This window comes from Salvelinus sp. IW2-2015, linkage group LG4q.2, assembly GCF_002910315.2.
Source record: "Salvelinus sp. IW2-2015 linkage group LG4q.2, ASM291031v2, whole genome shotgun sequence".
Classification (NCBI taxonomy): Eukaryota; Metazoa; Chordata; class Actinopteri; order Salmoniformes; family Salmonidae; genus Salvelinus; species Salvelinus sp. IW2-2015.
In genome coordinates, this window is record NC_036843.1 from 5,967,345 (window position 1) to 5,980,931 (window position 13,587).

General features: G+C 40.9%; 1 protein-coding gene across 3 annotated transcripts in view; it reads right to left on the bottom strand.

Moving 5' to 3' along the window:
* The window catches only part of LOC111963168 (centrosomal protein kizuna), a 35,125-nt gene extending 27,240 nt beyond the window's left edge, over positions 1-7,885 (bottom strand). For 2 of the 3 annotated variants that reach the window (XM_023986432.2, XM_023986433.2), the window contains exons 1-6: positions 7,723-7,885; positions 6,915-6,977; positions 5,282-5,444; positions 3,696-3,773; positions 1,296-1,905; positions 765-1,092 (exon numbers count right to left, since the gene is read on the bottom strand). In XM_023986432.2, the coding sequence (XP_023842200.1) occupies positions 765-1,092; positions 1,296-1,905; positions 3,696-3,773; positions 5,282-5,444; positions 6,915-6,977; positions 7,723-7,787 (1,307 nt within the window). In that variant the 5' untranslated portion in view covers positions 7,788-7,885. The remainder of the gene's footprint in view (positions 1-764; positions 1,093-1,295; positions 1,906-3,695; positions 3,774-5,281; positions 5,445-6,914; positions 6,978-7,722) is intronic. The other variant, XM_023986434.2, reaches the window with a different exon arrangement.
* Between the last annotated feature and the right edge of the window lie 5,702 nt (positions 7,886-13,587).

The following is a 13,587-nucleotide window of genomic DNA, read 5'->3' on the forward strand; positions in this document are numbered from 1 at the left end:
AGGAAAGATGCGTATTACAGCTATGTCTATAGCCTGCAATCTGACGTTTTTCAGAGGACAGTAAAGATCTGGATTGATGGACAGAAATTGTCTCTCCCTTCACTGTGCAAGCCATCACAAGCAATCCTTAAAATCAGAGGACACCAAGCGCTGGATTTCTTAGTGTGAGTGCCTGTCCACATGCCCACCCTCCAGAACACTCTATGGAGCCACAAATGTCCTCCTCCACTGACACTTCCTGAGGTCTCCCAAGCAGAAAATTGCTCTGTTACAGCATTATCTTGGATTATGGCAATAATGTTTGTCACGGGTCRTAAACCCTCCCTATAAGGTGCACTGAGGCTAAAGCGGCTGCTGCTGAGAAGCAGTGAGTGCGGTGGGTCGTGTGGAGCGGGACTCCCACCATCCTCTCTGACGGCTACAGATGTGGCGCAAGTCAACTGTCTTGAGCAGAATCTCCAGTGCAGCCTAGTTATCCTGCAGCCCAGTTCAGCTTGGCCACTMTGGAACATGCTCATGTAGAGCTGTAGCTTTGCTGCTTTAGCATGCCCCTCTGTTTAATTTACTCAACAATAAAACTGAATTAAACAGATAGTCTGGGAGGAAAATGTAGGAAAATGTTTACAAAATTAAAAAGAACTGTGTTTGTTATGATGGCTGACATAAGGGTTTAATTGAATGTCATCAAATGAATAGACAGCTCTTTCCAGTGCAGTGCAACACTTCACTGAGACCGAAATGTAAAGTACATAACGAACTCCTACCTTTTCAATGGGATTTCTGGAGACGTGGATTCGCTACGTGATTCTGGTCTGTTCCTAGGCTCTGGAGTGTCCAGTGATTGACTGTGAACACTGGCGCTGCGGAGCTCCCTCTCGCTGGGTGGAATAGCACTCCTCTGTGGTGGGCTGTCTGTCCTCCTGGTGTGGCTGGCTGTCCTCCTGGTGTGGCTGGCTACATGGACTACACCCTCTGGCACCTTTGGTAGCTCAGCCAGGTCAGACTCAGTCAGGGAGATGGACAGGTCACTACCACTGCTGGTCACTGACAGCTCCATACTGGAACTGGATCTACTAAGGGTTTCACTCTTCTCTGAAAACACACAAACAGGCTATTTGAATCAGTGTGAATATGTAGCATTATAAGTAAAAATATATGCATTTCAGCAGTTCCTTAAAAGGAACACGTTTCAATCAAATTGCTAAGGAATAGAATACTAGCTAGTACAGTGAAACAACATACAGAGTCTGGATATCTTCTGGCATGTAATATCTTTCAGTAATAAGATCACCAACCTGGCACATCTTGAGATTCTTTTCCCAAGTCAGTTTGAGGAGGTGATCTTTGCAGAACTCTCTCCACATCTTCTTTTATGCTCTCCTGATGACCAGAGCCTCTACCCCGAGTGTATTCTGCAGGTGAATTCCTGTCCCACATATGGCTGATAGTGTCGGGCGATGGGCTATTCTTCTCAGGCCTCGTCAAGGTCACTCGAGGTGAAGTCAGTTGTTCATCACCTCCAAAAGGCACGCCGGCGCTCGCTGTTAAGGTACGAACAGATGGAACCACTGCCGCCGTCCTTTCATGTTTGTCACACAAATTACAGCCGTCGGGGGAATCTTTTGAGCCTGAAATGTCAACTGATAAAGATGCTCCGCTGTCGGCAACGACCTCTCTGGAAACTTTGGAGTCATTCAAAAGGCCACTTTGCAGGCATTCCGAGGCATGCGAGAGATGATTTGGCGAATGACGCTCCGCTTGTCGTAAGTGTATACTTGTGGTGGCATCTTCAGTCGCGTAACTTCTGGAGGTCTGGCGACCCATGAAGATTACAGATGGTTGGCGTAAAGCCCTGGCCTGTGGTGAGGGGGACTCACCCTGAGGGTGGCAATTCAACAAATCTCCCTGAAAAACAGGAAACAATAAAAAAAGGTAACCCATTCACGGTTACTCAATGTCAAATAGCAAAATGTTTATCAAAAGCAATGCATTTTGGAGATCAGATCTAGGGTTGCAGGTGTATTGTGTAACTCCAGTTAAATTGACTGCTAATTCATATCATTATGCTCAAATAATATCCCCAAGAGCAACATTTTTTCTTGTCACAGTCCACATTCCAATTTGAGCAATGAACATTCGAAATAAAATGGTACTTCAATTAATATATAATCATAATAACACGACGTACCATAGACAAGATTGGCAAAATAGCATGAAATGGTCAAGGATACCCTTCAGCCACAAGCAGCAAAGACATCTTAAGTTGGTGTTGGTATAATATTGCTCCTACAATTTTCTGCTTCTATAATTCTGTTTATTCTCCTAAAAATGCAACACTTGCAAATTAGGTTAGAAGGGCTTTTTCTTCAAAATCAAACAGTGGAGTGTTTTAAAAGTATCACTTTTTCTGTTAAAAACGCTGTTTATTTGGGTCAAGGTCATATTTATTTCCAAACCCTTTCAGAAGAATGTTACACGATCAATGTTTCTAACTTCTAATCGTATAAGCAATCCTCTGTACAAGTTGTGATTCATGTCTGCTATGGCACCAAGGGGGTCGGAGAGAAAGCTAAAAAACCTTCCTCCAAACATAATAACAAAAAGTATGGCTTCTGTTTCTTTTCTGATAAGAGTCTTAAATACCAAACAGTTAGCTGCTTAATAACATTCACTGTAAACCATGCAGCTCTGCCCAGCAGATCCACAAAGYAGGTAAAAAAKARGAAAAGTTMATTTCTTGGCTGAGTGATTCCATCGGTAGCTGCAGGGCAAAGTAGAAAGTGTTTCACTAAAGTAGCAATTGATTCTTCTATCAATCTGCGGCACGCGCGTGCTCTTCCAAGGAATGTATTAAATATGAAAATCATATCCCGTTATCATCTGTCTCCAGCTTTCAGCCCGGTAAGCTTCCCTTAATGAATGCTGTAGCCTGAGGGACATGCACACTGCCAGCAATGGCTTGTATGCATAATGGAGTGACGGTACCATTTTGCTCATTACAATATCGCCAAGCTGAGGGGGGGTTGTGCACACAGTCACAAGTGACTGCTCTAGACAGCATGCTCCAAGTTATTATGAGATGTCTTAGACATTTCATCTAAAAGAGCTTTAACTGCGTTAAGTGAAGGAAGAAGCAGCTATAGGCTTGAACTACATCGCTTGTACAGATGCACCAGCCAGGATTAGACACCTGCATTATTACAGACACAGTTAAAATGTATACTGCTCTACAGATTTGCTCTGCATAATGTCTACTTTTCTTTGTTGTTCCAAAGCTGAAAACACAGTTTGATAGAGCTAAGATTTGCATTATCCTTACAAAAAAAAGAGATTTGCCATAAGAAGAGAATACTGTGTAAGTCAAATATTTTTGGCCAAATCTTCTGGAATTCTAAAATATATGAATTGCATAATACATGGTACACATTTCCCAAAGACTATTTTAGACTGTATAACTTTTTAATCATATAAATGACCCTTATATAAAATGAATTGTACAAAACATAGGGCACCCTGCATTAACAAACAGCAGACTACTACTACAGCCAGAATGAAACATACCGGTAGCTTAGTTGCAAGTCATGTATGTTCTTTGAAAAATGTGTTAATTTATTCTAATCAAAGGTTAGGCTTACATCTATCTTCTAATTTACTTTTTTTTGTAATTTCAAGAGACTCTTAATTATTATTATTACCTTGTCTATTTTAAGATTTGGCTCTTCTTTCTTCTGCCTTGCTGCCATAAATCTGGAAATTCTATTCAAGCATTCAACCTGAGAAATTCAGGAAAAATAGTCAAGTAGAGCACAATTCATTTAGCAAATGTCCCTTTTCAAAGTGATCAATAATTCTATATCTATTGTACCGTTTTTCAATGCGGCTAAAAAAAAGGGATACATCGTTGGACATTGTCCTTATCAGAGAAATCTACATAATGAACATGWCATTATCTCGGTAATTGTATACATAGGATGTTTCTTCAGTGTGATAAAACCGTGTTAAACATGTTCTGCAAACACATTTAAAAACATAGACAAGAGGAGCTGGTGAAATCCAAAGTGTACAAACATGAGAGTTAGTCACCTCGGGTATTCCCCAGTGAGTGTCCTCCATGGTGCCTGCAACACGCTTAATCATCTGAGTAGCCAGACTGACTGCCCTAATCCCAACTCCAATTAAACAGTCTAATGGTGCAGTTAAGGGCACTGGGATTAACTCCAACATCCCAGGCCTTTTCTTCAAAACAATACCAATTGCACACAAAAAAAGCGACTTCTGTTTATCAAAATTACTAAATACACTTGTTATCTATTTGCACTGATTCTACAGCGACTGATATCAACAATGAAGTCACAAATGATTATGATTACGGTCAGCATCATTTGTATGTATGTGTGTGGTCGTACTGTATTGTACTGGAGAAATAGGCTGAAATATCTAAACAAAAAAACRAATAGTGACTTAGTCCACAAAATATCTACACCTGAATGTTAAAGGTACATTTTCACAGTTGTTTGACTGCTTGACAATTAAGTCATAGCACACTTGTAACAGGAAGATGAATGAAACAATGTGACAACAGAAAATTATTAATAAAAATCAACTACAAACATTTATGAATCATAAAGCATAAAAAATAAACAAAGCAACTGCTTGAGGGGGGAAAAATAAACCTCTGGAGCACTTCACTGTCTCAATATTGGGCAATTAATTTAGCGAGTCATAATTAACCAATTTTGTTAATTTGATATTAAGCTGTAGAGCACTGTTGTTGAGTTAAGCGATAATCTGACTCCTTCATTGTTTTCTCTTGCTCATTTGCCTGCAGTGATAAACTGCAGTATTCGAGTGTTTACTATTGTTACATCAAGCAAATGAGTGTAAATATCCCTACAGTGTACGGCAATTAGAGCATGATACTAAGGCAATTGACAATAAGAACGTCATTGAAGTGCATGCATCATATTTTTGAAATTCCAAAACATTTTTGTGKTGTGAAATGGCCTTGTAAATCATGATCCCACACTCACATGAACTATTCTTCAGTACATAAGGGACAATAGAGCATGAGCGTCAACCATAGGTTTACTGTACAATGATCTTTACTGAATCATGTAAAAAGAGTTCAATAAAGTGTGCTCTCCATCTCAATCATGTAAAATGTGGTACAGTTTGTAGAGAATCATAAACCTTTTAAATTCACAATGCCTAATATCAACTCTGCAGCTGTGCCTACACACTGAACAGATGAGACACTGGCACTGCAGTGTCCCAGTCTTACCTTGTGTTTATCCAGAGGGTTACGGTCAAGACAGTGCTCCTTCATGCTCATTTCAATGCACTCCACATCTCTCAGGAGCTCTAGGTTTCGAATTTTCGCCTGTTTTTCTCTCTCACAGATTTCCTTGAGATACCCACAGAGTGTGGCACACTTTATCTGAGAACTTAAGGCAAAAAAGAGATGTATTTATTTAAGGACACTCTTGCAAATAAAAGCCAGATGTGCAGTACTATTCCTCCACACATTATTCTAAAGAAATGGTTACTACGGCAGTGTTTCCCCTATATTAATTTAGCTGCGGCATCCTGCCACTCTCCCCCCGATTATAATATTATTATTTTTAAGATGGAATGTGCAGTAGAGGAAAAAGTGCCACTATCTGCCACCGCCGCTATTGTTTTAGTTTTTTCTTACAATGCAGACGCCGCCCGGCGTGACAAAAACATTTTCAGTATGTTGTTCTGCTGTTCTATCGAGCATACAATGATGTCTTAGGGAAAAAACAGTGTTCATTGTTTGCAGTAACTTCTTTGTTGTTGTAATTTCGCAAACGGACGTGGCAGTTTCACCACTAAGGACTCCAACTTTAAATATTTCTGCCAAGACATGCCTTTAAGATCAGAGTGACAAGTTACAATGTACAGTATATTTGTAGCATTTGATGCATTCAGAGTATTTTGGGGGTTTTCAATTAGGTAAATGCAGATGGGCAACCCCATACTTCAGCCCATTTATTTAAATTTGCACTCTAGTCTCCTTTTCCCCTCTTTTATCACCTAGCACCACAATTTTTTAATTTATTTTACCTTTATTTAACTAGGCAAGTCAGTTAAGAACAAGTTCTTATTTTCAATGATGGCCTAGGAACAGTGGGTTAACTGCCTTTTTCAGGGGCAGAAYGACAGATTTTTATCTTGTCAGCTCTGGGATTCGATCTTGCAACCTTCCGGTTACTAGTCCAACGCTATAACCACTAGGCTACCTGMCGCCYCGATGCTGCATCAATTGGACTACAGGTTATAATGCTTTTAAAAGGGAAAATGTAATTTCAGATTATGTCAACATACTTAAATTTTCATTCATTTTGGAGTAGAATGTCCTTTTAAAAAGTCACCAGAAGTGACCTTCCCACAGTCGTTCCACCCCCCAAAAATATTCCCCAGCTACCTTTGACACTGCTACTGAAAAATATCCTAGGGGAAACACTGTACTATGGAGTAGGCCTATCTCTATGTTTTGTTTTCACTGGCATTCCTCATTAGTATCGGAACAGTTTAGAACTTCAGTGTACAGTTAAAAAAAACGTTACATTGTATAATTCATACCTGAGTGACTMCCAGTGAAATAACTAGCATACTAGTATAGCCTAATAACACTGGTACTATGTAGTCTAACTGTCTGTACTTACATAACCACTACAATGTCATGCCTACACAGGTTATTGCTCATCGTTACCCTGGAATAAACCGTGTGCTGTGCCCACATAAAGGAAATACAACAATTTGGGATGAAAAGTAACAACTGGATAGCTAATGAGTGAACTGTTATTATGATTAAGGGTTTGATAAACAATGCACATAAAGCTAAACTGCTAGCTAACGAGCTACATTGTTAATTGTTGGGACCCACTTACCCTCTCTTGTCAGATCTGCAGTAAGCAAACAACTCCCTCTCCAACTCAAGTCTCCTCTTTTCCCTACAGGAATAGATGAAACAGATGTTGGCTACATCGYTTTTTCTATCTTTGCATCGTACGAATAAAAACTGTTATAGGCAACAAACAAAGACGTGTCTCCATAACATACTAGCTTCAGCAGCCCCATGCACGCCCACAATAGTGGTGTTCTGTGAGTAAAAAGGTCCAGATGGTCGTGCACGGAGCTAAACGTACAGTAACCGTCAACATTATCATAGTTGGCTAGCTACAGTAACGTTACAGTAGCTAGCTAATTATTAAACTACTGATTAGTCGCCTTGTCTAACGTTGYTGCAGTTCTGGTAAGAATGACATGTTTTACCAGTTCGTATGAAACCGGTATTGCATACACAGTGACATGAGTAACAGTAGCTATTTAACGCTAAGCTAGCCCTATCTAGCTAGCTAACGTCGTTAGTTTGCTGTTGKTGTAAACCCCCTACTAAATTGGTTAGCTAAAGTTAGCTAGCGTAACGAAAATATGCAATAGTTATTGTTAAAATAATACATTGAGGTTACTTACACGTCYTTTTCAAGACATAGGTGCTTGCTAGCGTGTCAATCCGCTGACCGGTAAAATAGACCCACAGCTAGCTAGTTAGCCGTTGCTAATGGTTAGTTAGCTAGCCACTTTATCCAGTGACACATGGCGTGAAAGGCAGCAGCAGTGTCGGGAGAGTGCACAACTCAAACTCGTGGTGTCAAAGGGGCCTGGCGCCAAAAGGAAAACGGGTTAAAATCTTACCTTTCGTGCATGCTTTGTTGAATGGATCCAATTCTTTCATAGTATTGGTCCTCACAGAACGCCATGATAACAACGTTCCTTGCCCTTTGCGCACCGTTTTGTACAAGCAGCAAAAACGTAGCTACTGAGAAGTGTTTATGCTAGTTGCCATGAGCACCACTTCCCAGAGATCCCCTCTTGTAAACAACAGGAGCGGGAAAGTAGAGAAGTGATGTGATTTGCGCCTAGTGCTGGTCTAGGATCAGCTTTCAGACTGTACCAATGACTGTATATGAACGGTACACTCATGCATTTTTTTGAAACTGCATTTGGAATCAAAATAATTATTGCATACATACAGGGAGAACGGGCATTATTTCCCTATAATCAAATCAAATTGTATTAGTCACATGCGCCGAATACAACAGGTGTAGACCACAGTGAAATGCTTACTTACGAGCCCCTAACCAACAATGCAGTTTCAAAAAAAATACGGATAAGAAGAGATAAAAGTAACAAGTAGTTAAAGAGCAGCAGTGAAATAACAATAGTGAGACTATATACAGGGGGGTACTGATACAGAGTCAATGTGTGGGGGCACCGGTTATTTGAGGTAGTATGTACATTTAAAGTTTACATACACCTTAGACAAATACATTTAAACTCAGTTTTTCACAATTCCTGACATTTAATCCTAGTAAAACATCCCTGTCTTAGGTCAGTTAGGATCACCACTTTATTTTAAGAATGTGAAATGTCAGAATAATAGTAGACAGAATTTATTTCAGCTTTTATTTCTTTCATCACATTCCCAGTGGGTCAGAAGTTTACATACACTCAATTAGTATTTGGTAGCATTGCCTTTAAATTGTTTAACTTGGGTCAAACGTTTTGAGTAGCCTACCACAAGCTTCCCACAATAAGTTGGGTGAATTTTGGCCCATTCCTCCTGACAGAGCTGGTGTAACTGAGTCAGGTTTGTAGGTCACCTTAATCGCATACACTTTTTCAGTTATGCCCACAAATTTTCTATAGGATTGAGGTCAGGGCTTTGTGATGGCCACTCCAATACCTTGACTTTGTTGTCCTTAAGCCACTTTGCCACAACTTTGGAAGTATGCTTGGGGTCATTGTCCATTTGAAAGACCCATTTGCGASCAAGCTTTAACTTCCTGACTGAAGTCTTGAGATGCTGTTTCAATATATCCACATAATTTTCCTTCCTGATGCTGCCACCCCCGTGCTTTACGGTTAGGATGGTGTTCTTCGACTTGCAAGCCTCCCCCTTTTCCTCAAAACATAACAATGGTCATTATGGCCAAACAGTTCTATTTTTGTTTCATCAGACCGGAGGACATTTCTCCAAAAAGTATGATCTTTGTCCCCATGTGCAGTTGCAAACCATAGTCTGGCTTTTTTGTGGCGGTTTTGGAGCAGTGGCTTCTTCCTTGCTGAGCGGCCTTTCATGTTATGTTGATATAGGACTTGTTTTACTGTGAATATAGATACTTTTGCACCTGTTTCCTCCAGCATCTTCACAAGGTCCTTTGCTGTTGTTCTGGGATTGATTTGCACTTTTCGCACCAAAGTACGTTAATCTCTAGGAGACAGAACGCGTCTCCTTTCTGAGCGGTATGACGGCTGCATGGTCCCATGGTGTTTATACTTGCGTACTATTGTTTGTACAGATGAACGTGGTACCTTCATGCATTTGGAAATTGCTCCAAGGATGAACCAGACTTGTGGAGGTCTACAATTGTTTTTTGAGGTCTTGGCTGATTTCTTTTGATTTTCCCATGATGTCAAGCAAAGAGGCACTGGGTTTGAAGGTAGGCCTTGAAATACATCCACAGGTACACCTCCAATTGACTCAAATAATGTCAATTAGCCTATCAGAAGCTTCTAAAGCCATGAATCCTTTTCTGGAATTTTCCAAGCTGTTTAAAGGCACAGTCAACTTAGTGTATGTAAACTTCTGACCCACTGGATTTGTGATACAGTGAATTATAAGTGAAATAATCTGTCTGTAAACAATTGTTGGAAACATTACTTGTGTCATGCACAAAGTAGATGTCCTAACCGACTTGCCAAAACTATAGTTTGTTAACGAGAAATTTGTGGAGTGGTTGAAAAACGAGTTTTAATGACTCAAACATAAGTGTATGTAAACTTCTGATTACTTGTGTCATCCACAACACGGCCAGGTCTCTGACTTCCTCCCTATAGGCTGTCTCATCGTTGTCGGTGATTAGGCCTACCACTGTTGTGTCATCAGCAAATTKAATGAKGGTGTTGGAGTTGTGCTTGGCCGTGCAGTCGTGAGTGAACAGGGAGTACAGGAGGCGACTGAGCATGCACCCCTGAGGGGCCCCTGTGTTGAGGATCAGCGTGGCGGATGTATTGTTACCTACTCTTTCCACCTGGGKGCGGCCCGTCAGGAAGTCCAGGATCCAGTTGCAGAGGGAGGTGTTTTGTCCCAGGGTCCTTAGCTTTTTGATGAGCTTTGAGGGCACTATGGTATTGAACGCTGAGCTGTAGTCAATGAACAGCATTCTCACATAGGTGTTCCTTTTGTCCAGGTGGGAAAGGGCAGTGTGAAGTGCAATGGAGATCGCATCATCTGTGGATCTGTTGGGGCGGTATGCAAATTGGAGTGGGTCTAGGGTTTCTGGGATGATGGTTTTGATGTGACCATGACCAGCCTTTCAAAGCACTTCATGGCTACAGACGTGAGTACTACGGGTTGGTAGTCGTTTAGGCAGGTTACGATAGTGTTATTGGGCACAGGGACTGTGGTGGTCTGCTTAAAACATGTTGGTATTACAGACTCGGACASGGAGAGGTTGAAAATGTCAGTGAAGACACTTGCCAGTTGGTCAGCACATTATCACAGTACACGTCCTGGTAATTCATTTGGCCCTGCGGCCTTGTGAATGTTGACCTGTTTAAAGGTYTTACTCACATCGTCTGTGGAAAGCGTGATCACACAGTCTTCCKTAACAGTTGGTGCTCCCATGCATGTTTCAGTGTTATTTGCCTCGAAGCGAGCATAGAAGTAGTTTAGCTCGTCTGGTAGGCTCGTGTCACTGGGCAGCTCTCAGCTCTCGGCTTCCCTTTGTAGTCTGTAATGGTTTTGTAGGCCCTGCCACATCCGACGAGCATCAGAGCCGGTGTAGTATATTTGCACGGTAAAATKTAATTACTATAGTTCATTTTTACATATTTTGTTTGAGTTGCTTTTGAACGCAAAAGACGAATTAAAAACAGTATTGGTATTGTTGAATTCGATTTTCATAATAGCAAGCWAGGACTGATGGTTTGGTTAGCTAAACTAGCAAGTCTGTTTGTTTGGTTACCACGGCAACTACTGTATATAGTAAACTTGCTAGCTACTTGTTTAGTGGATATTGAATATATTTCTACCGGCAAATGAACACATTTGTAGTGGCAAATGTGTTAAATTATAGCCATAGTATAAAATGAATAATCAACTCTATGTGTTCTCTGGAAAATAATGCAACTCCGTGGAAGGTAAATTCCAATCCACTAGCGCGTCGTGGAACACACCTTCCACGTCGTTCATTRTTTTCCATAGAACACATAGCCTCTCGTTGATGATCTCTGACCTAATCTACTGTCATCGTGACTCGTGGAAAATAATAAATGAGGGAGAGATCGAGGCATTTTTACACGKTTTTTTTGTACTGCTGATGTAGTGATTTGCATTGGTCAGCAACGATTGGATATTTGGATTGACACATTATGCAAGCCAAGATTTTCTACAATGCAATATTCTACTCATGTTCTTTACTATCATTTCAGTAATTTTCTGTGATAATTTCCCCTTTTAAATACGAAGTGATGTACAGTGTAGCCTGGCTTGACATAGCAGGCCTTGAGTGGACAGAAGATTCGGCTGTAGACAGAAGATGCGGACAGAGTGGACACAAAAAAAGTGGACAGAAGATGCGTGGACAGAAGTGGTCAGAAGATGCGGCTGCTTCAKCAAGCATGGTAAGCCCCATACATCTCTTATCCCTGATCGCAATCAATATCAGGGAGACTCAAAGAAACTAAAATGACTAGGGAAAGCTTTCTTAGCCGTGGGCTCTTCGGCCTACAGAACGTGCCTCCAAAATTACCAACAGCTTGTTGTAGGTTTTTGTTAAAGGTCTGTGTGCTGCTAAATAGCTAAAGAGAAGCCTAAACGAATGCATGAGTGATGCACATGTAAACCATTATTACTGAACAGATAAACTGGCTCTGTTCTCTGTCCATGGTCCTGATGCAGCAGGCTTCCTTTTTTCTCCAGTATCCCCACGGATCATGCTTTGCATTTCAGAAGTTCATTGTTGACAGCTCTCTAATGTCATGCCACGTTCTGACTGATGCCACAATAGCGGCACATCGGTTTTGTGTCTCGCTACGGACGCGTCACCCACAGCCGAGGTGCTGTTATTGTCAGCCCCTCCAAATGCAGCCCCTAATCAAGCAATTTCCCCAATTCCAGCCACATCAAATTGCTATTTAGCTGTTGAACTGGGGAGTTTTGCTGTCCTTTTCATATGTTAATCGCCCCTATTCAACATCTCTCCGTGAGGCTATTTGTTGTGGAATAAATCCCCTTGTTTGCCTCCTGCATGTATAATTGATATTGTTGCGGGGCTCTTTGTTTGTGCTGCACAGAGCTGAAAACCATTACTTTGGAGGTGATGAAGTGAGTGAGACTCGCAATCACTCTTCTTTCTACTGGGGCCCAGCCGAGGTTGGTGAAAGTGATCAGTCCTCCTATTAGATTTGAATGTTACAACACTGTATCATATGATGGGATGCATTAGATGTTTCTGTTCATTTACAGTCATCTGCATATGAGCAACCTTGAAACACAATCTGTAGTAGAAGCCCTAATTTTGACAATTACAGTCAGTTAGCATGTACTTGTGGAATACCAACAACAACCTGCCTATGGGTTATCCATCATAGCAAATACATTCAAATGTTTATTTTTTTCTTGACTTATCCCTTCCACTGACACACACATTCAGTCTCCACTTTACGTAGGTTAACTTTCTTATCTGACTCTTGAACCTTGAGTTACATGGCAGTCTCAAGAGATAAGTAAGCCTACATATTCCACTTTTACGGCCCCAGACCCATACCATACATCAAAACATACACTGCCTTCAATCCCATTTCAGTTTTACTGAGAAATGATTCAACATAAAACCATAAATGTCTGTTTTCCCTGGGAGAGTATGTATGGAATATAAACAGCACAATAGGCTAATCCACCAACAGCAGTAGTCATATACATATTGGGGAAAAGCCAGCATGCTATGTTTTATCAGTTGATGCTTAATGGTAAAATGGGGCTTTATTATTTGAATTATAATATATGCATGGGAAAATAGAAATGTGTCCTTTTCCAATTGTATTCCCATATAGAATTATTGGCCCTTTTCTTCCTGCGCCTCGTCTTGTARAATAGATACAGTATGTAGGGTAATTGATATGCCTTAACAGAGGTCTTGATTTGCATGAGAATTAACGGCAGTAAATTAAATTGATATTCTGTGCACATCTCAAATTATTCCTTCAGACCTTTGTTTCCCTGCTTGGCAGAGCCCGGGTTCAGCTGCTAACCAGACAGAAACATCTGGACGGTTAATAATTTGATAAACAGCTTACAGAAACGCCCCCCAAATGATCTTCTCTGAAGACTCCGATTTTTTCTTGTGTCAAACTTGGAACAGTTGGCTAAGGCTGTGCTTTCTGTAATGCACATGTTGGGTGTATCTGTTTTGTGGCTATTCTTCCATATCCTAGGTCTTCATGGCTTTTGCTCACTCTTTTCACTATCATTTAGATTTTGGATCAGTGTTTGGG